The 27536-nt window shown below is 38.9% G+C and overlaps 1 protein-coding gene across 1 annotated transcript in view; it reads left to right on the forward strand.

Moving 5' to 3' along the window:
• Nucleotides 1–27536, forward strand: part of LOC103359253 (disks large-associated protein 2-like) — a 110345-nt gene that overhangs the window by 78562 nt on the left and 4247 nt on the right. The window contains exons 5-11 of the mRNA XM_008284498.1: nt 1117–1273; nt 2682–2901; nt 15985–16041; nt 22443–22801; nt 25247–25332; nt 25422–25828; nt 26128–26219. Coding sequence (XP_008282720.1) covers nt 1117–1273; nt 2682–2901; nt 15985–16041; nt 22443–22801; nt 25247–25332; nt 25422–25828; nt 26128–26219 — 1378 coding nt within the window. The remainder of the gene's footprint in view (nt 1–1116; nt 1274–2681; nt 2902–15984; nt 16042–22442; nt 22802–25246; nt 25333–25421; nt 25829–26127; nt 26220–27536) is intronic.

A 27536-nucleotide genomic window follows, 5' to 3' on the forward strand; every position in this document is an offset into this window, starting at 1 on the left:
GAAGTCTAAGAGCTGAGAAGTGTGTTGTCGGTAATACAGCAAAGGGCTGAATGTATTTGCTTTTGTAGTTTATTCCTAGAAATACATTTTTTTTGTCTTTGATTAAAAAGTCACCCTTGGATGCTAGTTTATTTGGTATACCAAGCCTTGTAGTATTTCCTATCCTATTTTCATGATGGTTACAATGTGCAGCTTTTGTTCAAGTTGAATATACAGCTTCTTTGCCATTATTAACGTTATAGTATTATATAAATCATTGTTAACATATAGATTATGTGTTGTTTTGCTCTTCTGCAGAACACTAGGGGTTCATTATTCAGAAGACCTGGGCAGTGTTCAATTATAAACATTGTTTAGATCACCTGGTACTCAACTGTGTTTTCAAACCAATGTTTGACTTGTTAGGGTTCGCTAACTTTATTCATTCCTAATCACCTCTTTCTGGTAAATGGGGATGATGGTCATCTGTGTCAGTTTCTTGGCAAACCAACACAAAGTGCGTAGTGTTTCACTGAGTGTAATCAGAGGACATTATTGCCTCACCCTCCCATCCTAACTAAGCTTGTTCTTCAAGTTTCTTGTTCTCTGTGACTGTTTGTTTTCAGGCAGTGTGGCTTTCACATACAGCCAAATTGTGTGAACCCGGGGAGGCATCATGCATTCGTCATTCCCACTGCCACTCAGTGCTATATTTGTTACCATCATCTCTGCAGGGTTCTGATTGATTCTGCCTTTGTCCACAAACAAACACCCCTTGTGTTTTTTGGTGAAGACTGTAATAATCTCGTATTATTGTGGCTCCAGGCCCTCATTATTTCACAGGAAACAAATCCCAGCTACACCTGGTCTTTGTAGTTTTGGGATGGAAGACTTACTGTTTTCTCACAGGACACCTGAAGCTAGACTACAAGATCATGACTCATGTTAATAAAAATAGTCCACAGTTTAAAAAGTGTTATGCAGAGATGAGTCATTCAAGTGACTAACATGTATTTTGGACATTCAGTCATGATGCGAGTCAACAGATTCCTTAAATGCAGTGTTATCCAGCAATGTTCCATTTGTGACTTTTGAACTATGAAATGGTGTCTGTCCCTACCCCTTGTTCTTGTTCAGCCAGGGCTACCACTTGCAAACCACAAGAGATATGCGGCCTCATCCTAGTGTCACGCTGGACCCTGCCACCACCTTTCATCCCCCACCCTTCCGCTCTCGCAACCAGAGCTACATGCGTGCCGTCAGCACCCTCAGTCAGGCTAGCTGCGTCAGCCAGGTGAGTCGCAAAACATGCATCGCACAGAGGCAACACCTGGGCACGAATGAGACCTTATGTTATACGGTTGTGTATATAGTAGCTTTGTGTGTACAGAGACATGAAACATTTACAGGTGTCCATACTGGAGATCCACAGCTAATTGGTAGCTTGTAGCCTTGGATGTCTCACCTGAAGTCACTAGGCAGAACTAACTGCTGTTTTGGACAAGGCATAGAGGCTTTAACTCATATCCTACCTCTTAATCAGTTCTACATGCAGTTTAATGTTGTTTACAGTTTGCTTTTTTGTTTTGTGCTATAAAGAAATGTAAAATTGTACCTAATTGAGAAAACAAGATATAAGTTTGGTATCAGTTTGGACCCTGATGTCTGGGATAGGCTACTGATACACAATTCATAACTCTATTGTCATTATACAACTCTATTATTGCAGTTTGTGGCAGTTCGGTTAACTTTGCCTATTTTTCTCACGTAATGTACTAAAAATGGAGACTAGACGTAGACATACAATCATTTAATTTCTAACCTCACATTACACACCAACCTTTCCAGGTACCTCCCTCTTAAATACCCTGCTATGAATCTATACAGATGGATCAATTATTCAAGTCTGTTTTGGACCTCCATGGTGGCATAAGACGTGGTTGCTACAGTAAGAAGATCTGTGACACAGCCAACAACAAAGCCTCTAAATGGACAAGGAGTAGCAGAAGGAGAGATTCTGATCTCTTAAATAATTTGTGCAATCCTGCCAGTTTTTGTAATAATTTAATATGTTTAAAACTCAAGCAAGAAGAAAGAGACCAGATTATGTCCATTGAATATTGATCTGCTGCACAGTTGAGTAAAAACTGACATTAACTGTTGAAATACACAAGTGTACATATTTCAGACCTGACTAAAACTATACAGAGTGAATAGGATCTGTGAACAGGACAAGGCAACACATGATACACAAGATAGAAAAGCAGATAGAAAGTTCCTTTTCATATGGACATGAGTGTGACCTTAACATCAGGAAATGAATTCAACTTGTGTCTAGTCAAGCAGTTTAGTATATTTCTAAGACACTTGCTACAGTTACATGATAAAGAATTACAAATACCATGTGTTCTTCCTATTTTCTAGTAGCATTAAATATACAGTGTATCTTTGTTTTGGGGTTTGTGGTAAATTGAATGCTTTATAACACAAACTGCATATATATATTTCTGATTGTTTTTTTGTTGTCATCTGCATTTTTTTCATTTGATCTGACATTTATTCAGTTTAAGGTCGAAAATGACAGTGGCGTTCCCTTATGCTAACACTCCTTCATATTTGCTGTGCAAAGGGGAAGAATCAAAGTGAGAAAGAGAAAGGAAGAGGAAAAATTAAGGACTGCTATTCCTGTTTTTGTCTCTCAGGTGAGTGAGACTGAGATCAATGGCCAGTTTGAGTCAGTTTGCGAGTCCGTTTTTAGTGAAGTAGAATCCCAGGCCATGGAGGCCTTGGACCTGCCTGGTTCGTTCCGCACTCGAAGCCACAGTTACCTCCGTGCAATTCAGGCTGGTTATTCCCAAGATGACGACTGCTTGCCTTCAATGACATCCTCCACTGTCACTTCAACTCTCAGATCCACAACAGGTAAAACAACCCCCCCAAATGAGAGAGGGCTTAGTTACATATCCTCATACATCCTATACATGCGCACAAACTTGACATACCTACATATGTACAGTGGGGAACCCTTGAGCTTCAGGGATGCCAGGCTGAATGATTCCAGTTTTTTCTTTGGAAGCTACAGTGTGCGTGTGTTTGTTTTTGCCACTGCATTCTCCCAAATGCTAAGATAAATTTGCTTGTGTGATACTTTGCACGACTCATGCATCATTAGCCAAGCTTCTGATTGGTCACTTGTGGTGTTGCCAAGCTGTAAACGAGGATGAGGGTGGGAGGGTTACATTTTAAACACTCAGATGGCATCACACGGCCACATTATGACAACACAGCACAGCCACATTACATGGCATGCCATAGAGAAACAGGCCCCACCCTAAGCATGTTAAACTGTGGTGTTATATATGTGTTGTGCAAAGCGTGTGAGCTACCTAGGGAGGGGTGATGTCTGAAACAGGCCAGGGGAAGGGGAGTGGTAGGTTGGTGACATATTTGTGTGGAATAGCTACACCTAACAAACCTTCCCCTGTCCTCCCCCTGCTTTGTTCTACCAACGCATTAGCACATACTTTTAATTGACCTTGTAATTGACCTATTAAAATTAATCGAAACAAAACAAAAAAAAACAATCTAGTAAACAAATAAAGGTAAGTCAACGAGACTAGACCACATGCACACACATACATGCTGGTTGCACTAAAGAACTGTCCGCTGATGGTATATTCCAAGATTTTGAGAAGTACAACCTTCAATTATTGTTGTATTGTGTTGCATGAAGCTCAAGCTTGTGAGCAGCGGTCAAAGCCAAAATAACTAATGAATGTTTCGTGACTGCTATTAAAGGACTTCAACTGCAAGTTTCCAGTTGAGTATATTTAATATTACTGGTCATATTACACAATTACTGTACGTCAGTGACCCTAAACTCAGCATCTTTTGCAACTGATTTTCTGAAATCAGTGTGTTTTGTGCATTGACTCTTGCATATTTAATCTTTAGTACATGCTTCTTTTTTAATACAACGTGCAAGGGTTTCAAGGTTTTGTGCGACACAGTCCAAGCAATATAACTCTTAATTTAGCATTTCAGGTTCTTTGTGCAAGCAGAGTCTCTACAGTAACTCCCTCATTAAGTGTATTTGGTGTTTGCCTGCAAGAGTAAAGCTATGAACCCTATTGAAACATTTTTCTCTAATTACATGCATTTTTTTTACAATTTTTTTTTAATATTATGGCCTGGATTTTTATTGTTTTTGTACACTTTTCTGTCAGTTTAATATTGGAGACATTTGCACTTTTACTCATTTTGTTGACTTTGTTTTCTTGTTAAATCTGGAGTTTTGTTTTTGGAATCCTTTCATCTTCAATTGGGTTTCCATCTGCGATTTCTTCGATGTGACAGAAGTACTAAGGATAAAGGAGTGTTCTCCAATCCCACCGTCTCATTTGCTGAACTCTATTCATATAGCTCTCTGCTCTAAATCTGTCAACTCTATATGGGCTAAAAACAAGTAGTTGACTGTACAATATGTTGTGAAATTGTATTTTGAAGATTAGCATGGTGCACCAATTACAATATGTTAGATAAGGTTATAGCAACCAAGAGAAAGTGTTCCCTAGATGGTGATTAGTGATATAGTGCTGTCACCTGCCATACAACCCAGACTGTAAATAAAATAAAATAATTTAACCAAGGTATCTAAGAAAATCACTGATTCCTGAAATCATGTTTTTATGTTAGAGTTCAGTGCTAGCCAATAATTAAGCAGCTTATGAACCAAACCCAGAGGCTAGTGGGCCCTTGAGTGGGGAAGGGATCCCATGATGCTCCATAGGGCAGACGAGCAGCAAACCCCTCTCCATTTGACCATCCATCTCTTGAAGGATAACCAGGGGGAAAGAACAACTGGAGGCATCAGTGATGATTGTTGCAGGTATTTTAATGTTGACACGCATACATATATCTATGTATATGTGTGTTTTTGCACTGCCTTCTCAGTAAAAATAATAGATACATAGAGTTTATATGTAATTGGTAGAAGTATCTCATTATGTTATCCTAAGTAGCAAACACAGTGCCAAACAACTCATAAAACCTCAGACATTTTCATTGATTTATTCTTAAAACTTTGATGCATCAGATTATTGATTACAGTGATGAATGTGATGCTGGATTTTGTGAGTTGTTTACCATGTCTCTATTTTAAGTGTTCTTAGACCACATTGTAAGTGTAAATGTATGAGAGATGTACTTCCCAAACTTTTCAGAATGTTTTCATGTCGCAACCATAAAATAGCACTGAATGTTATCGCATTGCCACTGTCTCCAATCATTTGTAAGAGCAGCCTCTGTCTGCTGTACATGTGTGAACTTTATTTTTTTCTTTCCATGAAAATTTGACTTCTTTAAAGGCCACATGTGGCAAAGTCTAACCCTTGGCATTGAGTTTGTCAGCTGTCTTTGACTGTGGGATTGCAGCCTCTCCCTGGTGCAGCCCTAAAGGGGGAGGGTGACCCCTCCCCTCACCGGGTTACTTACTACTCCACATGGTCTAATCAGCCACCTTGGACCTGATATGTTCAATAGGGTTCATATCTGCTTCTTGGCCCAGTGGGTTGTGATTCTTCTACTCCCTTTACATCTTTTCTTTTGCACAAAATGGCACAAATTTCAAGTCACTGAGAAACATTTAAAATGTCTTCAGAAAAGGGTTCTCAGAAAATGGATTTATGGTTTAACAATGATGCATTTCATGTTTAATTCACTCTTTGTTGTGCTGTGCAGTGAAAAGATGGAAAGAAGCCTTGAGATGACTGAGAAGGCAGTGTAAAAACATTGTGAAAAGCCTACAGTATGTGAGTTTATCGTTATCTTTTGATGTAAAGGGACACAAGATCCTTTTTCAAAAAAGTCTGTAGTGACTTTGGAAGACTGTATCTCTATTGCATGTTGGATTGCTCTTATGTATAAATTGTTTTTCTTTTTGTGGTGGTTTTTTTTAATTGAAAAACTTATACCACAAAAGTTCAAGCAAAGAAAAAAAAAGTCTAAAACTTTTACTGATGTTTGTACAGCTCTAGTGCAAGCATGTTGCCCTTTGAACAGCACACCACATATGGTGGGTGCGTATCCCTTATTTAACCCTTAGAACCAAATAGGAAATGAATGGATCTGATCTTGTATGTCTTTGGAACCTGCCACTCACATACTGTATGTTTTCCATAGATATGTGTTTGTTTTCTAGTTCAGAATCCAAATCAAATCACACTCCAGCTGTTCCTTTCACCTTGAATGTCCTTCTGTTTGCATATTCACATTTTTCTTCCAGAGGGATATGATGTTGTGGATGGGACATCTTTGCTAAATGACGACATGATAGAGGATGATGATGGTGCTAGCTCCTCTGCCTATGCGGAGCTCGAGAGGTTGGAGAGAGAGACTGCGGCTGCTCGCAGCCAGCACAGTACTAGCTCCACCGTAACAGCCATCTCTGTCCCGCCAGCATCACCGCCTTCATACAGGGTCCCTACTGCCTCACCCATAGCCACCTCTGAGCCACCAGTCCCTCAGGCCATTCAGGCCTTCAAGGAGTCTGCGAACATGGTTGCTGCCTTTAACATGCAGTGGAAGGATGAAATCTCAGCAATGCGCTATGAGCTAGCAGAGCTGCGAAGAGATGTTTGTGGAGAATTAAAAACTTTCAACAGCAACTTCTTCAACTTTACTCAGTGCTACAATATGTGGACTTTGTGTCGGGAGCCTTGCAGCGACAGTACCACACAAACCGACGACAGAGTGTCCATAGGAATTCAGGCAGGCTCAAGCTGGTCTGTTCGACAGAACACCGAGGACAAGTCAGTGATGTGCCAACCAGAGCCAGCACCCTTCAGCATCATGGATTTGATGGATCCACCTAGAATCGAGATTATAGAGGGAACTCCTGAGAGCACACCAGAGGGCTCAGGCAGCCCTGCCAGCCCACTTCCAATAGAGGACTTCCCATGGGAGATCAACAAAAGGCAAAAGGCTCCTAAGCAGCCAGACACAGGTGGCCACACAGGTGGTCACAGAAGCGCCAGTTTAGAACTGTGGAGCAGAAAGTACACCAGTGGGCCCATGTCATATCTGTCTATGTCATTCTAATCATTCACATTCTACGCATACTGTAAAATGAGGCGAGGAAGCCAGGGTAAAATCCCGACATTTATCAAGAAAAGCAGGGCAATGCTGTTGTTAGATGTCCCTTTACTCTATGCAGACACATAGTCTGTCATCTCTTGAACAGGTTACAGTATTGTTCAAGCAATCTTTTAACAAGTGTCTTGCTTAGCCATGAAATAAAAGAGAGTGATTTGTAATCAGAATAAGGTAACATAAGAAAGTGAGAGAGAATGTGGCTGACATTCAGATCCTCAAGTGCCAACAAGTGCAGCATCATCTTCCCTCCACTGTCTTAAATATCCAGCCTTCGGAGAAAAAGTCAATTCAAGTAAGCATGATCAGAAAAGTGAGGGATATTTAATGATAACACTCAATAATCAGCTATTGTGCGGTGAGGCATACGTTGGTCTGTTTCTGCACATGAATTTGAATAGCTCATGTTCATTCCAGTTTCTCTTCATGTAGAAACATTCTCTTAAGCACCTAAATATACTGAAAAAATACTGTGAATAACTTTATAAACCCTAGTTTTTTAATGAATGCATTGAAGATAATACATTATTTAAGAATATATTGACCTACACTTTACGTTTTAGTTATCCTAATCAAAGCATTCCTTTTCCATGGCCTTCATCCATTTTGTAGCCAGTTGCAGGTGAAATGGGCATTTTTGAATATCTCCATTGTACAAAACTGTTCTAAGTGGTGAACCGATGGACCACACAGCATCAAGATGTAACTGTATAAATTTAAAAAAACAGTAAATAGTGCTGATAACAACTTATTATAACCCCTATAAAATTTGTAAAAGTCAAATCCTCTGAAACACTGTATTTATTGCACTGTCTCAAAGCTCTGAGGACTTAGTCCCTGACCAAAATTGTTTACGATGAATCATTTTGACTGGTTACAAAGAGTAACAGCATGTGGAGAGTAAAACAGTAAGACGGATTCACAGTGATCATGAACTATGAATGTATTGGCTTCAGTTCATTCCTGCACAAACTGCATTCATGTTCAAACTCTGTATATGTATATAAATGTACCATTTTGTATATAGAGAAACTTATATTCAATACTTGTACTGTTTGCAGTTACATGGTGTTCTCGCGGCGCTGAGAGGGGTTATAGTAGTTATTGTGGTTCTAAACCAAACAGCACTTTTTCCAGTCTTCAAGATCTGTCTGCATTTTTTGTTCATGTTCATCATGCAGCTGTTTTTTCACCCCGTAAGGAAGTTGGTAGTTCACACCAGTGTTTCGCCTGTTGTTTTTCACACAGTGGTGACCAGAGTTAAACGTTTGATAAAGTGTCTTAAATATTCAGTTTTTTAAATTTATTTAATTTAACTCTAGAAGAAATTGTCTAACAAAAGGTAAAATCAATTTATTGTTGAGTAAATTTTGTTTAGAGATTTGAATTAAATTCTAGCATTTATGTCACATTTCTGTAGTCATGGTAGATGATAACTTTGGCAGTTCATCATCTCTGAAAGATAACAGAGAAACATTGGTCCCTATAAGTAGACAATCAGAGCCACTGAGGGCCTCTACCTCTTCGACATGTCCCCAGAGGTGCAGTATAGTACCGCTGAATGTACTAACACCGCCTCACTAGTGATGGCTTAGCTGGGCTCCTGTCAAACCTTAATGGGTTGGAACCCTCAATCATCCGCTGTATTTGGCTAATTACTCATTTTGTCTGTCACTAATAAAATAATAGCTGCTCATTCGTTACTGACATTCCCCTTTAACCACTCATCCACTCCACTGTCCTATTGCATCAACATGGCGCACCAAAGTTAATACTAAGGCGCATCGAACTGAGGCCAACAACAAACAACAAAGTTTGACAGCACTTATCTTTGGATGATCACTGCAGCACAGGACCACGGGAAAGCTGTATGTATCAGACCCTGACTGAAATGTGAACCTTTCAAAAAGACTTAATAAAGAGAGAGAGGCATCATCTCTCACTTTATAAAGAGAGTGGATCTTCTTCCCCCTTTGCACGACCAAAAGACAATATTTGCAGAAAAAGTGGCATTTTGAAAAGATGATATTTATACAGAGGCTGTACTCGAGGTAAGATCAGCATTAAAGTTGAAGCCACAAAAGAACAAATGCAGACATTTCCTCTTGAGTTCTTGCAGTAGCTCCACAACACACACCTGTTGAAATAAATAACTCATTAAGCCTGAGCTTAACAGCCCAACTAAATGATTTAATTGCCTTGATAATCTAATCTACATGTTACAGAGGAACACCGTGTTAAGGCAGGTTTTGCTGGGCAGCAGCTCTTTAGCTGTTAATGTGATGTTTTATTAGGTTATACATTTTTGGTACAAACAATAATAGGGAAGGAATAAGCTCAAGTTTATTGTTGTCATTCTCTACTATTTGCAATACATACGATTTTTTAAGGCTTCTAACCTATTTATTGTTGTTATAAACCCAAAACAAAGAATTTTGAGTTTTCACTTCTAGACCAGCCCAAGGCTGTATATTTAAATCATAAAAGATATCAATGAAAGGCATATGACTGTGACAACATTTAGCCTATGACCATTTTAGTATATATAAATATATATATATATTTAAAAAAAAAAAAAAAAACTGTGGAAAGGCTTGTATCCATATTTTTGCTTTCTGAATGATTAGGAGGGGATTGCAGATGCATTCCTCACTTACATCTTTTCCCATTGTTTGGGGAATGCAAACTAATTTAAAGGTGCTGAAGACTGGCCAACCATGATGTCTCCAATCTACATTCATTCATTCTATGCAAGTCCTTTGTTCCTTGTTATATATCATCAAAAATGTTTGCAGTTATAGATATGATCTGTTTGAAGAAGTTTTTTATTTTTTTTTGCATGAGCCACAGGCAACACTAAAGTATCTTTTAGTGTTTCCTGCAAAACAGTTATTTCATTCATATTTCTCTCATTTTAGCCTATAGCTATCCTACAATCTAACACTTTGTTGGCGAGATTCCTGCCATGTTGTAGCATTTGCGTGTTTTGTGATTTCATATACAGAACAAAACAATCATATGTTTATCAGTGATGATTTATTTACTGAATACAGCAAAATTATTAAAAAAAAAAAAAAAAAAAAGGGAAAAAAAGAAGCCTTTGATAATGTAATTGGAAATGCTGTACAAATGCTTAACCTTCTACTAAATTTATAGACAAATGAACTGCAAACTGGTGATTGATTGATGCCAGGGAACTCACCAATGCTCTAAATAGGTTTAATTCAGTGTTTCATTATCATTTCATTATTTAGCCCAAAGAAATTACCCTTCCCTTAAAGCAAGTTAAAATGTAGCAAAAATACAGATATATACAGATATATTATTTTAAAATTAATTATATAAATTATATTACGTGAAAGATATACATTTAGACGAAGGAGAAATTGTCAAAGGGTATTTTCAACTATTTCCAATCCATGCAATCGTATTTTGTGTAATGAAATATTTAATTATTTGTAAGAGATTCTGAATTGTCTACAGTATCTAATATGTTACAGTATGTAGTCAGTTACCTAATTCGTTTTTTGTTTACATTTTGTTGTCATCCAGAGATTTGATGCAGCAACTGTACCAACTCTGTGAAGTCCAGTTATTAGGACAAAGGTTTTTGGATGGAATCTGATCTCACCTGAACCTGTAATCTGCTGGAATATAAATCCTTTTCTACATGTGTTCTCTTCCTGCATTTATTCAAGGTGTCTTGGAGAAAAACATGCTACTCTGTTCATCTTGCAATTTTCAGGGATCTCAGACTGTATTGTTTGGTGAATCAGATTTTGTCAAAGTTATAAGGCATCCTTTTGAAAACCATAGTTTAGTCTGCATTTGTTAGCTTAAGCTTTTTTTTTTCTTTTCTTTTTTTGTTCAACAAATGACAACAGTGTGATACTTTTGTTTTTACTTTCTTTGCTTATTGTGGTGTTTCTTGTGATTTTTCATTCAAAACTTTTATTGGCCTTATGTATTTTTCATAAATTGATATAAAACCATGGATTAAAATGTTTATAATGTTTATGTTTATGGTAATTTAAATGACAAATGGGGATCATAGCTTTACAATGGCATTCAAAGGTAAAACTAAGCAACAGCAAAAGTAGTATTTTTGTGTCCATAGTCTACACATGTTAACACACTGCAAATACACTACATGGGCCTGGCACAGTGTCTTTTACTTTGACCCTCTCAATATGCTTTGCTTTTCTACTAAGCTATCACATTTTTGTTTTTGTTTGTTTGTTTGTTTTCCTTTTTCTTTTCCCCCCCATTTCAGGCGCCCGTAGCTTAGCTGGGGGGCGTAGAGAGTACGGTAGGTCTGGTAGGGAATCGCTTTATTATGTCTTTTTTCTATGTTGTTAATACAGTTTTCCATACATTTTGTCTGACTCATTAGCATTTTTCACTTTGTAAAAATAAGATCTATCATGAGCTAAAGATGCTGTCATGTATAAGTTTGTATAGTACATTTAAATGTTTTCATCTGTTTCCACATTGGATCCAGTGGAATTTTGAAGATTATTTAGTAGTCCTGGATAATTAGGTTCCATGAACCAAAAGAAGAAAACGAACAAAACATGTCTACATGGTGCCCATGTGTTAGCACACTGGCATTTTTTGTACAGTATCTTCTTCATTTGAGTGGAATGAGACACAAGAATAACAGGTCCTTCTAAAGTCTGCTCTGCACAAGTGGAATATATCTAAGATGTGCATTAAGCCTTTTACAAAATCCAGATTATTCATTTGGTTTGCTTTGATTTATTATATTTTAATATTACAGTTGTGTTCAAGTCCATTGGTATTAGTAGTGACTCACCTCCTTTGCTTTACCCATTGTATACATTTTCTTTAAACAAACAGAGGGGAATAAAATCAACACACAATAGTGTGTCTTTATTTTAAATATCCTGGCATGCTACAAGGCAGGTTATGACCAACATAACAGCTTTGTTCCGCAAACCACCACAAATCAATGCTGCTTTCAGATTATATCATTAGCTGTTGATGTATAAAAATACCTTTTAAGGTCTGCAGAAAAGACCGTTGCTTTAACAGTTCAGTTAGTTTTGGCTACTAGCTTGATGTTGAGTTTAAAGGTGGTGGATGATATATTTAGTATCCTACATGATCACATGGTTGCAGACTCTGTATTCTGGAAAGTGTTATCTCAAGCTTAAAGTCACTGAAAAGTGGAACTCATCAAGCAGTCTGAAAATTTCTACACATCATATTAAACTTGCATCCAGACATACTGAGACATTGTGAAATACTGCAGTTAACTTTCATTCCTTGAGTAGTGCTACACTGCCCATTATAAATGGCAATTGTCTCACAAAGAACACACACTGCGTGGAATTAAACTCTGATCGTGTTAATAATTAAATGTTTATATTTGGTGGCAAGGTTAATAGTCTGCTTGTGCTGCTGTAGTGTGGCAAAGCTTCTGGACCTGCTAGCAGCAGAGCCTATGAATGGTGATGTGTGTCCAGAGGTCAGCTGTCAGCTTTGTCTGTCCAGCACACTGGTTCAAAGCAACATATCAAAGATATTGCAAATTCTTTAAGTGAATCATAAAGGTTTTGGTGAATCCATGACATTTACTTTCGAGCCACCACCAGGCGTTACTATGTGTGTACATGGAATTGATAGATTTGCTTGATATTTTTGGACCACATGCACACTGCCCAGTTGAATGACCAGTTAACATTATTAGCTTATTCTACTGCCACCCTCAAAATATTTTTATCTAACCATCAAAAATACTTATTTACCAACTTTTAAGACAAACTTATCTGTGTAACCCAACGAGTGGTATTTCAAGGAAAATGGTCTTTCTTGTTTCAAACACTTGATTATAGAGTACAATGAAGTTTGTCTCTTATGACTGATACTGGGGCTATTCTATAGGCTACTTTCACTTTTTTTAATCTGTAAAGGCAGGAGGAAGTCTAATATGAATGTATTTGGGACTCTAGCCACTACTTCATCACAGGATCAAAGGCATTAAAAAGACACTTATTGGAAATGATAGATTTGGGCCATTGATTTGTATTGGTTTGTTGTGATATAATCATACATAAAAGGTTAATCCACCTTGCATCCATGGGGGCATCACCACTGTATGTATATATGTATGTGGCTATGAACAACATGATTGTTTTATTGTAAAGGAAAAAAAATGCTACACAAAACTGTGTTTTCAATTATACAAATTCAGTCAAATCATCTGGAGGTATTTACCGATACACACCCGCAAGTCCTGCTAGTTGTCCTACGTCAAACCATCCATCCATCCAGCCATCCATCTATCCATCCACACCATCTTTGCAAACCACCACTGCCATACTCAAGCTCAGTCCTAGGCCTGATGAAATATCCTCACAAGGTTATGTATAATAACACTGAAAAAAGTCAGTGCTGATTTTTATCACAACGCACAGTGTGCTATTTGCTAAACACAGGAATTAATTCGGTCTGTGGCATATTGAAAGTTTAAAGGGAGGACTTCTTTGATCAACCCGTAAAGATATTTTTCTCATTTATCATCTATATTAAGGATGCTGTGACATGCTTAGCTATAAACACGCTACACGTGACGCTAGTGATTTTTAGGTTTGCAGTATAATTGCTCAGATATAAGAGACCCCTACTTTATTTGAATCCTTGTTAAAATGGACTCTAATTAGATAGTAGCTCCTTCCCTGTGGCGAACATAGCTGAGAGTTAAAAAAAAAAAAAAAACATAGTGGCCTGAGAATCCTTACATTCACTCTGTTACATTTTCAGCCCCCATGCTCATGTATGCAGCTCGCCAGTCATTGCATGTCATTAACCCATAATCCACCCTGACCTGAGTAGGAACAGCGTCTTACCAGCCTCTTTGCCAGTCTGAGTCCACAACTATGGCAAGAACAGCTTCTGGCACAAATGGAGGGAGTTGGACGGAGAAGAAACACTATCAGAGAATTTCCAACGATTTTCTGAAATTTAAGTCTTGAACACAAAGGAGCAAAAGGTTTGAGAGGTCTTGCTGAAAAAGCACGAGACTGAAGGTGTGTTACTTATATTCTGCACCAAAACTAATATGAAATGATATTAGGTTACACTTTACATCAAGTCCATCTGCGTACCATAGTTTCTATTGTACCTATTTAATCAGTTGGGAATCGAAACTACATATGACAAAAAAGTTGACAGTGATTGTAATTTGAATTTCCACAAATAAATATGGTTGCATTTTATGTGCAGCCGTGTCCTTGGACTTTAAGTAAAGTATGACTTAAGCTCATGCAGCCAAATACAAAGTAAAGTGGTTAGAAGAAAGAAAGAAAGAAATACGCCGCGTGATCACACCTGTTCTGTATAAGATTTGGCAAATGTAAATATAGAAAGTGAAAGTTAAAAGAAGTTCCCAAGCTGCAACACAGCATGTAATGCTTTTTAATACCAGAGGCAGTCCTGAAAGTAAAAAACAGACCGCCTTGCTGTTCAGCTGTTCTCTGTCTGGGCACATTTTGTCTGATTCTTTGTTTTCTTACTGTATAAACCTAATTGTGGCTAACTCTATGAAAATGCCACTTGACCCAGACTTAGAATTCCCTCTTTGAGCTCATGATTGTGGCAGTTCCCTGTAGTTGTGGAGTGGCCAGCTCCATAGTTGATTATAATAACTGTCCTTATTTCTTCTTTTAAGTCTTTGTCTGTACATTTTTTGTTGGCCTTACACTGAAAAAAATGTAATGTTTTGTGTCTTTTTCAGAAGACACACTGTATTGATAAAAAAAAAAAAAGGAGAAGAAGAAAAAAAAAAAGTTTTGTATATGAATACGGAATATCTCTATATATATAATAGCCACAGATTTAGAAAATACATCACTATTTAAAGCAATTAGTTGAAATGATCAAAACTATCTGAAATTCTGAATTTTTAAATCGACTTGATTCTCATATTAATGTTTAATGATTTCTGCTCTGTGTCTTTTCAGTATGTTTAATATGAAAGGTCTGCATGTTATCTCATGCTGTATGTTTTAGTGCATTACTAACTTATCGACTGACCCGAGCTTGATGACTTTGGACTGATCTCTCATGATACATGGTTAACTTATTAGGGTGATGCAGATTGGCAAAATTCCTAACAGCTATGACAAACACTGTGGCCAATATTTGCAGAGGGAAATTTAGGTTGTTTATTTTGTTTCATAGTCCCCTTTGGATCATTTCTTTCCTCCACTTTCTTAATGTGAGATATTGTACGTTGCTGGTTCTGAACAACATCAGCAGCTGCAACAGAACCAAATGGAACAAGTCTAAACAAACATAGATTGAAATGTCTCTGGCAGTAAGAACCCTGTTATCAGACACATTAACAGGGTTGAGGCACCTCAAGAGGAATGTTGCCAATAAGCATTGCCCATCAAGTTGCAAGTTGTGCCGGTGCCATTAGAATGCATTCTGAGATAGAAACACAGCCAATGCTGGATGCTTTACCAGAAATCAGCAGTTCCCTTTATCTTTTTATTAAACAGTGAAGCAGTGCCTGAGTTTGGTAAAGCTGGACTGTAAATGTAATTCACTTATATGAAACCATTACAGGCCGATAGCAGCAGCTCTGCTAAATGAATACTGGGAAAACAAAGCCCATTGATGTGACACATTTCCAACACTGTAAACGGAGCATATCTGTGTTTCTCTCTCCATGTCTGTTAAAGACAGCCTTAGTAAGTAATAAGAGGAATCATCCTGTATATAAGAGCTCTTGTTAGAGGTATATAAAAATGTAAAGATGGTGGTGTGCAGCATTGTGTTTCATATGTGCATCTGTTCTTTCTAACTGGTGTTGCTTGCTCCTTGCAGGGATTCAGTTTCGTCTCCCTACTTCGTGCAGTGTGGACCGAGCTCATCCACCTCCAGGTATCAGTCCGTCTCCATCTCGTCTCTTCTCCTCCATACTAGCACTTACCTTTGCAGACATACATTTCAGTTGCAGTCATAAATCCATAGCTCAGGGCTCCTGGTATTTTTTGCTGACAAAGGGCGTCTAAATATAAACAGTAAACAAAAACGTGTTGCGTATTCACAACTGATAAGCCAACGCCAATTCACTTCACTTTTCATTCAGCCTCAGAAATATTAGCTGAGGTTCTCTGTCCTAAAAACTATAGCTTTAGCTTCACTGTTCATAAACCCACAACATAACAGCTGTTAGCCAAGTCTACTGTTGCTTTTTAAAAAATGGTACATCTTCCATGAAATATTTCAAACCACCTAAAGGACATTTCTATTCCGTGTTCCAATGAATTTGGTGTTAGAAACTATGATGTCTTCTTCAGTATGACAAGACAGAACCAAAATACACACAATTTGTTTGTGATGTTAGCATTATGCCAGCATGTCAAAACCTCCATACAAGCAGGTACAACTCCAGCTGCATTTTTCTGTCAAATTAAGCCCAAATAGTCCAAACACCTCGTAGCAGTTTCTTCAATTTCCAGAAGTACAGCAGAACTATTACAGCATCTGTTTGTCCTTAAGCCTTCATTGTGCTTGTGCTGCAGCAGCTGCACACTCCACAGACACATACTGTACTCCACACATGCACACTTCTGCTGCGCATGTGCACTATTGCCCTTGTCACATAATCTTGTTAGTTTTGGGCTGCAGGACTGTGGACATGGTAAGATGATGTAATTACGTCACATGGACCCTCGTGGATGCTGGAAGCATGAAGGCAGTTGTTATAATACTTTTCTGGGAGACGCTTGGCGTGCGTTCAGTACATGCACTTTAGGTTGTATTCATATCGTGTGTATTCCATGCATGCACACGACTGCCCTTGTTGCATAGTTGGACATCTGCAGAAGGCTCTGCCTGGACTTGGTGTGAGGTTCTACTTTTGTGGCGAAAGGTGTAGCGGAGGAAGTACAACACTGAGCTTACACATATCTCCATACAGGCACCACCTGTTTGCATCACCGTGTTGTCTGCCCTGCCAGAGTCTTTGAACAGCAGCTCTGTGCTCTGCAACCACTGACCCCACATTAATGCCAGATATAGGACATAATGTGACAATGTACATGTCTATTTGACCTTTATGACGGTGGAAATAAAAGCATTCCAAACATACTGTGCACAAGAAAATGGGAGAAGATAAAGGGATTCAGCTGCAGGAGTGTTTTAAGAAATGTTTAAGATCAAGTGACTTTTGCAGCTTACATTTGATAAGTGGTCAAGGTTTACATTGGGATGATTATAATAATCACTGCCACTGCAACACTGTCAACATTATGCACATTATAAACACCTGTCACTACTACCATGTGCCATCATCTATGAGGAGTATTTATATTGTTGCATTTTACCCGACAGGTGTATTCTAGTTTTTATAGTATTTAAATTATCTAGAGACATATTTTAAAGGCCCCAATTATTTTTTTCAGTATGAATCAATCTGCCAGTAAACAGTTATGTAGTATTGTACAAATAGTGCATAAAACATCAGAAAATACCCCAATAAAAAAAGTATGGGAAATGTCGTTGAAGAATTTCAGTGTCTAAACTGGACAGTCAGGGAAAAGACTACATGGGAATAAGTTGGATTACTTGTGCGTTGTTGCAAAAAAAATGTCTCTGCTTTTAATAATACTAAAATGCCTGTTTTGAGGGCATAAAGTACCTAGGTCCTCATCATTTATTTGCAATAATCTTGTACTTTTAAGCAGAGCAGCATTGCCATTTTATTGCGTGACATTCAGGTCCATTCAGTCTTGGCTACACCTGCAGTGTGTGGGTCTATTTACTGAACTGGCCAGTGCAGCAGTGCTAAGCCAAACAGTCATATTCAAACACAGGCAGGCACAACTGACTAAACAAAGAACCAACTTTCAACTAAAAGTGGAGTATGGAAAAGAAAAACCTGCAGCAGCTGCTTCTCGGTCAGTGATTTATTGTGTACGAGGGCTCCTACTGTACGCTGAACAATACTGATTTAGAGCGAGATGCTGTTGTTCGAGGTGAGATACAGAATCAGGATGAATGGGAATCAATCTTCATACACAAAATATAACAGGACTTGTGAGTGCATGGCAGTATTGATTGTTGAGGCTTCTTTGTCAGTGCCAACATTAGATTTTCTCCCTTTTTTTAGAGCTGGAGGTTGTTCTGGAGGTGATTCTAAACATTGTTTGAATGTGTCTTGCCTGGTCCCAACCATAAATGTAACTGTCTTTTACCCACGGCAAAGTTGATTAGGGTAGATTTTTTTTTTTTACTTGTAATAAATTGCGACAAGCACCACATCAGTATGACCCCACAGTCACAGGTGCTGAGACTTTTTGACACAAGTGCAAGACAGCTCTTATTTCACGCTGCTTGTGTAGACGAGGATAAAATGGTGTTTTATATTCAGCACAGTCCCATCTTTGTCACATAGTACACAATGACTTGCCACTTGAGTTTGAAGTTGGATCCAGTACATCTACTGCATCTCATTAACTTGTCATCACACTGCCATTATGCATGTATTTTTGTGTGGGTCTGTTTGCACTATGAGACATTCAGGACAAGTATTTAGACTCTGTGCTGAACTAAATGTGGTGATGCCACTGTGTAAATTACTCACTTTCAAGTCCTGCCTTTAAAATGCCACTGAAGGAAAAGAACCAAAAGAAGAAATAAACGGCTCCCGTGTTGTTATATTACTATGTAATGTGTTGCTGGATCAGATTGTTATAGTTTTAAGTTGCAGCTAGTAGAGCTCATTTTAACTTCTACTTTTTATTACACTAGCAGCGCATTACAAGTAAATACTGCAGCTTGTGGGGAAAAAAAGTACAATATTTTCTTCTGAAATGTAGTGACGCACTACATAAAATTGTACTCAAGTATGGTTCTTGAGTGAATGTGTTCAGCTTCATTCAACCAGTGTTTACATCAAATTCAATAAATATATTTCTGACACTTTGTTATATACAATTTGTATTCAGTGGCTTCTTATTCTTCTCCTGCTTGCTCTTTTTTTTTTTTTAGCAGTTTCTTTTTGAGCTGCAGGTATGATAAACTCTTAAAAAGACAAACACACTATAAAAGCCACTTTTGCCCAGACTGCTCCATCACCAGGTTGATGGTAGAACATGTATAGTCTGCAGGGGGACATCTGGTGTCCAGTCAGGGTTATTGCAATACAATGGGATTTAATTTTTTTTTTCATATTGAATTGGGGCTGCAGGGTGGAGCAGTGGTTAGTATCATTGCCTCACAGCAAGAAGGTCGCCAGTTCGCGTCCCAGTGAAGACACCCAGGATCTTTCTGCGTGGAGTTTGCATGTTCTCCCCGTGCAGCGTGGGTTCTCTCCAGGTTCTCCGGCTTCCTCCCACAAGGTCCAAAAACATGTTGAGGTTAATTAGTGATTCTAAATTGTCTGTAGGTGTGAATATGAGTGTGCTTGGTTGTCTGTCTCTAAGTGTAGCCCTGTGATAGACTGGTGACCTGTCCAGGGTGTCCCCTGCCTTCACCCTGAGTCAGCTCGGATAGGCTGGATGGATAGATGATGGATGGATGGATGGATGGATGGATAGATACTGAATTGGGCAATTCTCTCAGAAGCAAATTAAATGTATTCACTAGTCATTGCCCAAATTGTAATCTTTTTGGACAAGTTTGAGGTGTTTGAATGAAAGCCAGAAGTGTGTAGTGCTGAACACCTGGACATCTTTCCTGTAGGACCATCGAGACGATTTTTGAAACAGTTAAATCCTCTGACGCCTTGTAGTTAAATACACTTGCTGCTGAGAACATCAATGCTGCCAGGTAGAGACACCTTGTCTTTTAGAGATCCTAAGGGTTTTCACCTGTAGCACCAACAGAAATTCAGACTTTACTATGACTTTGTTTTTAACACGTTAGCATGTTGTCATTTTGTATGTATATTGTATTTATACACACTGTATACAAATATAAATATGAAACAAAAATATTAACAGAGACGCAGAATAGATCTCTGTAATTACATTATCAGTTTCCAGAAAAAAATTTCACATGTCTTTAAAAAGATTTTTAATTTGGCCTTATGGTCATTTAATTTACTACTTCTTAAGTTTTGCTATTGAAACTATAATATGTCCCATGACACAGGCACACACATGAAGTTAAGAGGATGTAAAAATGCTTGAAAAAGTAAGTAATATGAATTAAAAGTGGGAAATTGTAACCCACCCCTGCAATACTTCACTACATTCAATTCAATTCAGTTCAATTCAGTTTTATTTGAAGTTACATTATATAAACAATCTGCTTATCCTGAGGTGGTCAGGTGGGAACTTAGTTCAGATTTGCTTCATTTTATAAGGAAAGGCCCCGAATAGTTCTCCTAATATAGTGTTGTTATCACATTTTGCTGATGAAAAGGGATCATACAGAAACACCAACAAGTGAGCATGTATTGGAAAAGAAAGAAATATAAAAATATATTAAAAGTATTATTTTAACAACTTCATGGTTTCTGATTAAAACCCAAATCAGAATAGTAAACTGACTTTAATAAAGCTTAAAAAACAAACAAAAAAACAGTACAGATACTAGATCAAAGAAATTCAGACATGCATGTCTCTTAGCTTTGAGCTGGCACCAAGCAACCTGTAGCCTTTTCACTTTCAGCATAGAAAGTGAGTCACACAGGTCCAGCACGTGGCGTACTTTTTTCTCTCTTTATGTTTTGGTTCCCACCCTCTGCGTCTTGCAGATTTCCAGCTCCTTCAAGTTGGAAGGAAGTCAAGTCTGGCTGGATCTAGTTTAACAGAGTTCCCCATGGTTTCTTATTTCTCATTACGTTTAATTACCTATAATCGAAAGTGGTTTGTGTGTGTGTGTGTGTGTGTCTGTGTGTGTGTGTGTGTGTGTGTGTGTGTGTATGTGTGTGACTTCTATGTCAGGAGCTGTGTCTGCAGCTGTGTGTGCTAATATGCAGTAGGTGTTGAAATAGGCAAAGCATACAGTTCTTTCACATGAAGCCGTTCATTCAGTATGCTGAATAACTGATAACATATGTTTATGTAAATGAATGGATGCTGACTTCACAAGTGGGTGACTGGAGGAGATGATCAGAAGCACTGCAGGGGTGAATGATTGATTTCTCAAAAGGGCCACAATGGATGTGTCTTGACACAGCTTCTCATTGTTTAAGCTATGATTCACAGGCTCATTTTTCTCTGTGACTCATTTAAATTTACCATCTTTTATGCAGCGTCACAAAAAAAAAAAAATCTGTCAAACAAGAAAAACAAGTTTGGTTTCTGAGGTGAACATGAGAAACAAACTAATGAATCAAGATCATTAATATTCACCTTTATCTTGGATGTTTGCCTTCATATGCAGGAACATTTTTGGGACTTAAGCATTTATCAGCTCCGTTTTAACTAGACAGTAAATGACGTCATTAAATTAATGGTGCAAGTTAACTTCCTGTATTGCATTTTGAGAATTCAGAAACTGTTATTATTAGTACATTCAGTCTCAAGTAGAGTCTCCTGGCTGATTTAAATATTTTGTATACTAGTCAGGAATATAGTGCTGGATTTTGAACAAATTGATTATATTCATCAAACATAAACAACACATCAGTCAAAATAATGTATGCACATGGATCCATAGCATCTGCATTGTAATGTCCAGGTAGGAACAATATAATTATCAATCTTTATACACACGCTACATATCCAGTTAGTGCTTTGTGCACCCAGTATCATAGACACCCTGCTTCAAATAGGATACAGTTAACTTTGTATTATCTGTGGAATGTTCACCTGAATGGATTTATCACAATGCTGTTACCTTTCTTGTGATCCAACTCATATGAGAAAAACATGTGTAAAAATATTTTTCAAAAGTTGGTGTGCTGAATGACTACATGTTAAGTCAGTGTTTCATGATGCCTTTGCAAAGCAAGTGAAATTGGTACATTTCCAACTCTGCTGTGAGATCCATCTGGATGGATTAACATCAAATTCTCATTTGCACTTGAAAGAGCAAATCTTTTTCATAATCCTTCATTGCACTTCCCCAATAAACATGGACATATTACAAAGCTGCTGTTGCTTTTCACCTAGCTGACATTTACCTCGCTTTAAGGGCTAAACTTCCCTGATGCCTAATCCCTCATCATGCTATGAGGCTCCTCTATCACACACTGTGTGATGCTGGTGAACTGCAGCATTGGCCCTAGTCAGCTTTGGCCACATTTTTCATTCTCATGTTTTTTTTTTATCCTCTACTCTTGTTTTGCCATGTCCTCGTCCTCTCATCCTGCTTGTGCTATCCAGCGGTATCATATCCTCCCAGTTACAAGAAGACACCACCTCCTGTGCCCCCGCGCACCACCACCAAGCCTCTTATCTCTGTGACAGCCCAGAGCAGTACAGAGTCCACCCAAGATGCCTACCAGGAGGGCAGGCATCCACGCGGCGGTCTGTGGACCACGGATAGCCTCGGCCGTCCCATCTACAGTTCCACGGACAGCCTAGACAGCACCAAGGCGGTCACCATGGCCATGGAGTCAGCAGCAGGCAAGAGGCATGCATCTTTAGGCAGCCATAGCTCCGTTCAGACATGCGACAAAGCAGTGCTGGTGTCCAAGGCCGAGGAGTACCTCAAAACCCCACGTTCCTCCATTGGGATACAGGTAACAACATACTCACTGCCTCTCTCTTCTGAGCCAGAAAACTCACCCCCAGTCTTCATACTGATTACACCAATCTCCTCAGTTTTTCTTGTCTTGTTTAACGGCTATTTTTGTTTTCAGATTATCAATATGTGTGAGGGGTGTCCACTAAATTCAAAAAAACATCTATGGGCTCTCAAGCATCAACATTTTTATTCAAACAAGTACTATTTCTTGATCAAAAAGTAAATTACAATAGATTTTTTTGGAGAGCACTTTGGCTCCGTTTGGAAAAAAAAACACATTAGTACACTGTAGTCCACATTTCTAGTAAATGACAAGCAACGTTATGATGGAAAACTTCTGCCCACATCTCTGGGCAAACAGACTTTTAAATGTTAAACTGACAATCAAACGACGACACGTGTGCAAATTAGTCAATCATGTGATTTCTGTTATGTTACTGATCCCCCAATGTACCAGTGTGCAGGGTTCAGGAGTCTTGTTGACCTTTATATGAGTCAAGTTGTACAGCTAGAGCTTATTTACATGGACCAATAGTAAAGAACTATTTTAAAAATCTTTCTTATTCCTTTTGCAAGAAGACCACTGCCTTATGTAACTGTCTGACTGACTTAGGGAGCCTTGCATCTGCTAAAGGCAAGTGTCTGTTCTGTCCTGTGGGAAGTTCTATACTTTAGTCAATCAAAATGTGCCCAGCTGTTGGCAGGATACGAGTAAACTAGAAATCCACCTAGTTGATCATTCGATTGTAACCTTAGTAGTAGTTCCAACTGAACTACAGTTTTTCTTGTGTCAAACTCCTCGATGTGGTTGAACTTGTTTTTGTCCGTCTTAGCATCAACTATGCAAGTGAGTCTGTGGAGGTAAAGAGGGGAAAACCTCCAAAAACACACAGTTTGATCAGACAGGTTATTTAAGAGATACAATCAAAAACTTCCCAAACTGTTCTGTTGCACAGACAGTTACTGTTTGCAACATCTGTTACAACTGGCAGGTTCACATTTGCGATTTCACCACCGACCACAAACTGGAGCAGAGAACAAACATGACCTTCTGTGGCAGTCACCGGGATGATCCAAACTTACTTAGAGATCATTGCTGGAGGCAACAGGTGGGTCTGTAGCTCCAACTTAGAGACCCAACAGCCGTTTTCACAGTACAAGGGCCTGCTGTTTCCAAGACCGGGGGAGGCGCATCAGGTCAGGAGGGTTTTTAAGAGGATGCTGATCGTTTCCTTCAACACTCACAAAATTGTGCACCAGGAATCAGTGGCCCCGGGTCAGACTGTCAAGACAGAGTTCTACTATAATGTCCTGAGGCATCCGAGGGAAAACATCTAACCCAAACCACCTGACTTGATGGCACATGAGTGCTCCAATTGTGTTGTGCGCCTGGTCACAGTATGATTCTCTGGGACTTCTCCCTCTTCCACAGAAGAAATTCAAGTTGAAGGGTTGCCGTTTGGACACAGTTTAGGAGATTCAGTGTCTATCGCAGATGGTGACATGCTGCATAACAGCACTTCATGGAAGCGTTCCAAGCATGACAGCAGTGCTGGTGTCTCGCTGCACAAGGACACTACGTTAAAGCAGGTTTTTCATTTTAAGGCACAGACTTGAAAGTTTTTGATTGCATCTCGTATTGTCATTACAAACTGGTCTTTTCTTGTCGCATAGTACTTTAAGTTTAAAAAACAGTTTAAAAAGTTATGTTTTCAAAGCATCATAAAACAAGTTGATTCATAACTTTTGTCTTTTTTAATATATTGTTTTATAGTCTGACTCACTGAATGTAGACTTCAAGTATAAACCTGCCAATTCCACTGCACATTTAGCATGCCTTTCTCCTCCCCGTCCACTATTTCTCTGTTACTGTTTTCTAAATCTTACACACAAAATCACAGCAAAAAACAAAAAAACAGCCACCTCCAAGCAGCAGCCTACATGCTGAAACCAGCAAACTTTGACCAAGATTTGGATCATGTAATAAGGCAGCTCTGCTTGGTGCCTTTGGTGAATTACCCAATGGAATGACGGTGCTCCTCTTCCTGCATGCACATTTTCTGGCAAAACAATTCCCTTGTCACTATTTTGCAGGTACATCATTGCTGCATCCATCTCTTAGCACTGGCAAAACAGTTACGACTGCTTTAAAGAAATACTAAGAAGTCCGAGCATTTGTTTTCCCTATAGAAGAATGCTATTGAGGTGGAGCAGAGCATTCTCCAGCAGTATTCTGGTGATAGGTCTGGCCATGCCTGACGAATAGGTTTGGAAATAAAAAGCATGTTTTTGGAATGGTATAAAAACCAACGTAGCCACCAATCACACCAAGAGCTGAAAGACAGAAATGGACACTTGAATCTGCTTTAATATTTCAAGTCATTTCAAAGGGGAGAATTTGTGTCTGCATGTTTAAATGTTCTATGTGGGTTACCAACAGGTGGAAACTGTCACAGACTCTGAGACTGAGAGTAAAGGCCTTCCTCAGTTCCATTCTATAGGAATCCAGGTGGAAGACCATAAACGGTATGCGCTACAGATAAAGCTAAGTGTCATAGTACATGTTCTTTATTTGTCTCAAGTCAATGCATTTAAATTTCATTGTTGTCTTGTAGGCATGGAAGGTTCAAGCGCTCTAATAGTGTGACCACTGCAGTGCAAGCAGACATGGAGCTGGAGGGCTTTCCCTCAATGGAAGACAAAGGTTTGCAGTTTGGGGGCGGCTTTGGCCGCCACTCTGAGCCCAGCACACCGACACAGTACGGAGCCATCCGTACGGTGCGCACACAGGGTCTGTTCAGTTACAGGGAGGACTACCGGCCTTCCAGCGGGCCACCCAGCCCACAACCTGAACCCTGGCTGGTCGAGCCGAGCCTGGAGAGCACTGAAACAGGCCGAGTGTCTCCCCTTCGCAGGGACGGCAGCTGGTTCATGCAGCTCCTTCACAATGAAACCAAGCGGATGGAGGGATGGTGTAAAGAGATGGAGAGAGAGGCAGAGGAGCATGACCTGACAGAGGAGAGTGAGTGTCCTGAGGGAAACTACATTCTTGTCCAAGGCGAGGCTTTTTCTGTGTGACATCAGTACTTTCATGACATGTACTCTATGATTCTTTGTTTTTGCTGTCTGTATATCAGTTTAGCCAAAGTGAACATTTTCAGTTTTAGCTGTAACGTTGCCTTACTGAACTGTTATATGAATTTTGTGAACATACTGGATTATTGTGAAAACTGAAAGACATTGTTGGTATTTGCCAAGTTGTAAGTGATAACACCAGAATCTCTCTCTTTTTCTGTGTGTGTTTGTGTGTCCATCCATCAGTCTTAGGAAAAATCCGAAGTGCAGTTGGAAGTGCTCAGCTACTAATGTCTCAAAAGTTTCAGCAGTTTTACTGGCTATGCCAGCAGAATCTGGTGAGTATTGTTTGTGCTTCCAACAAAACACTGTTGGCTCTTATCCTTAATTAGTGACTTAACTAGAAACTTGTGTGGAAACCTGTTGTCGTAAATCATTTAAGTTTTTACACTTTCTGAAATCAACCCTGTAAAGCCTGAACAAGAAAATAATTGTCAGAAAATCCTTTTTTTTTAAAAGCTGGAGTGTTAATTGAACCTTCTGACAAATAATAACTTCAAAAAAACAAATCAATTTTCATATGAGTTTTAATTTGTATTATCTTTGCTACATCCAGCATGAATTATGATCTGCGGTGGATTTTCTGTGCACTGATGTGTTTTTCAGGAAAAAAATAAAATCCCACTGATGATTTAGAGGTCTCATAAACTCATGTATCCAGTATGATACTCTTGGTGTTATAGGGTTAAGCAAGTTAACATAAAACATTTATTGGATGCAGCAGACAAATCAAGTTTTCATCAGTAGTCTTTACACAAAATTATTAGGTTCACATATGTACATGAGGACATAAAAATGTATTGTTTTTTTTCCTCCCTTTGGATTTAGTACAATAAGAATAAATTGCATGAAAAATATTGCTATTGAGTGGGAATTCGTTATACAAACTCTAGAAAACAAATAAAGTATGTAAACTAGTAGTGAACTAATTCAGGATAAGAGAGCACCTGCATTTTGTTGATAGGCTTCACTGAAAAACACATAAAGATCAGGGGGAAACTTGTTGATTAGCTTCTCTTTCTCTGAGCTTTAGGAAAGTGCCTGGCCTGATGCTGGACGTATGCTCCTTCCAGAAATAGACCACAGCGATCTATAGTGAAGCAGTCTCTCTGCTGCTATTGACCCCGCAGTAAACGAAAGGGGAATTCCAATAGGAAGCAGCACCTGTGTTGAGACTATCCATTAATGCACCGAGGCAGCAGTATGAATGGAGAGTTTGAATAATGGGCTGCCATGCTGTCTCACTGTTTTGCCATCATGTCACGTCTGCTGGAAACTCATACCTTTCCTTTTCCAATGCCAGCCTTCCACAGAGTCAGCAGATATTACTGCATGGAAGTATCGTGATGAGGATGTTTCTGCAGATAGAGTATAGAGAAACAATGAAGGAGACTTAATCACATATTTCTAAAGCATAGCTAATTAAAACAAAAATTGAAATGAAACGTAGAACCTTGTGGAGGTGGACGAAATCGACTTTCTAACCGCTTTGTGTTGTGTCTTTTGATAAGTTTGTGTGCGTGTCTTAACTAAGTGTGTTGCTCTCTTTCGGATGGTTGTGGGGTGCTCTTGCTCCCTCTCTCCCTGTAGATAAT

This window comes from Stegastes partitus, unplaced genomic scaffold, assembly GCF_000690725.1.
Source record: "Stegastes partitus isolate 25-593 unplaced genomic scaffold, Stegastes_partitus-1.0.2 Scaffold9, whole genome shotgun sequence".
In the NCBI taxonomy this organism is placed as follows: Eukaryota; Metazoa; Chordata; class Actinopteri; family Pomacentridae; genus Stegastes; species Stegastes partitus.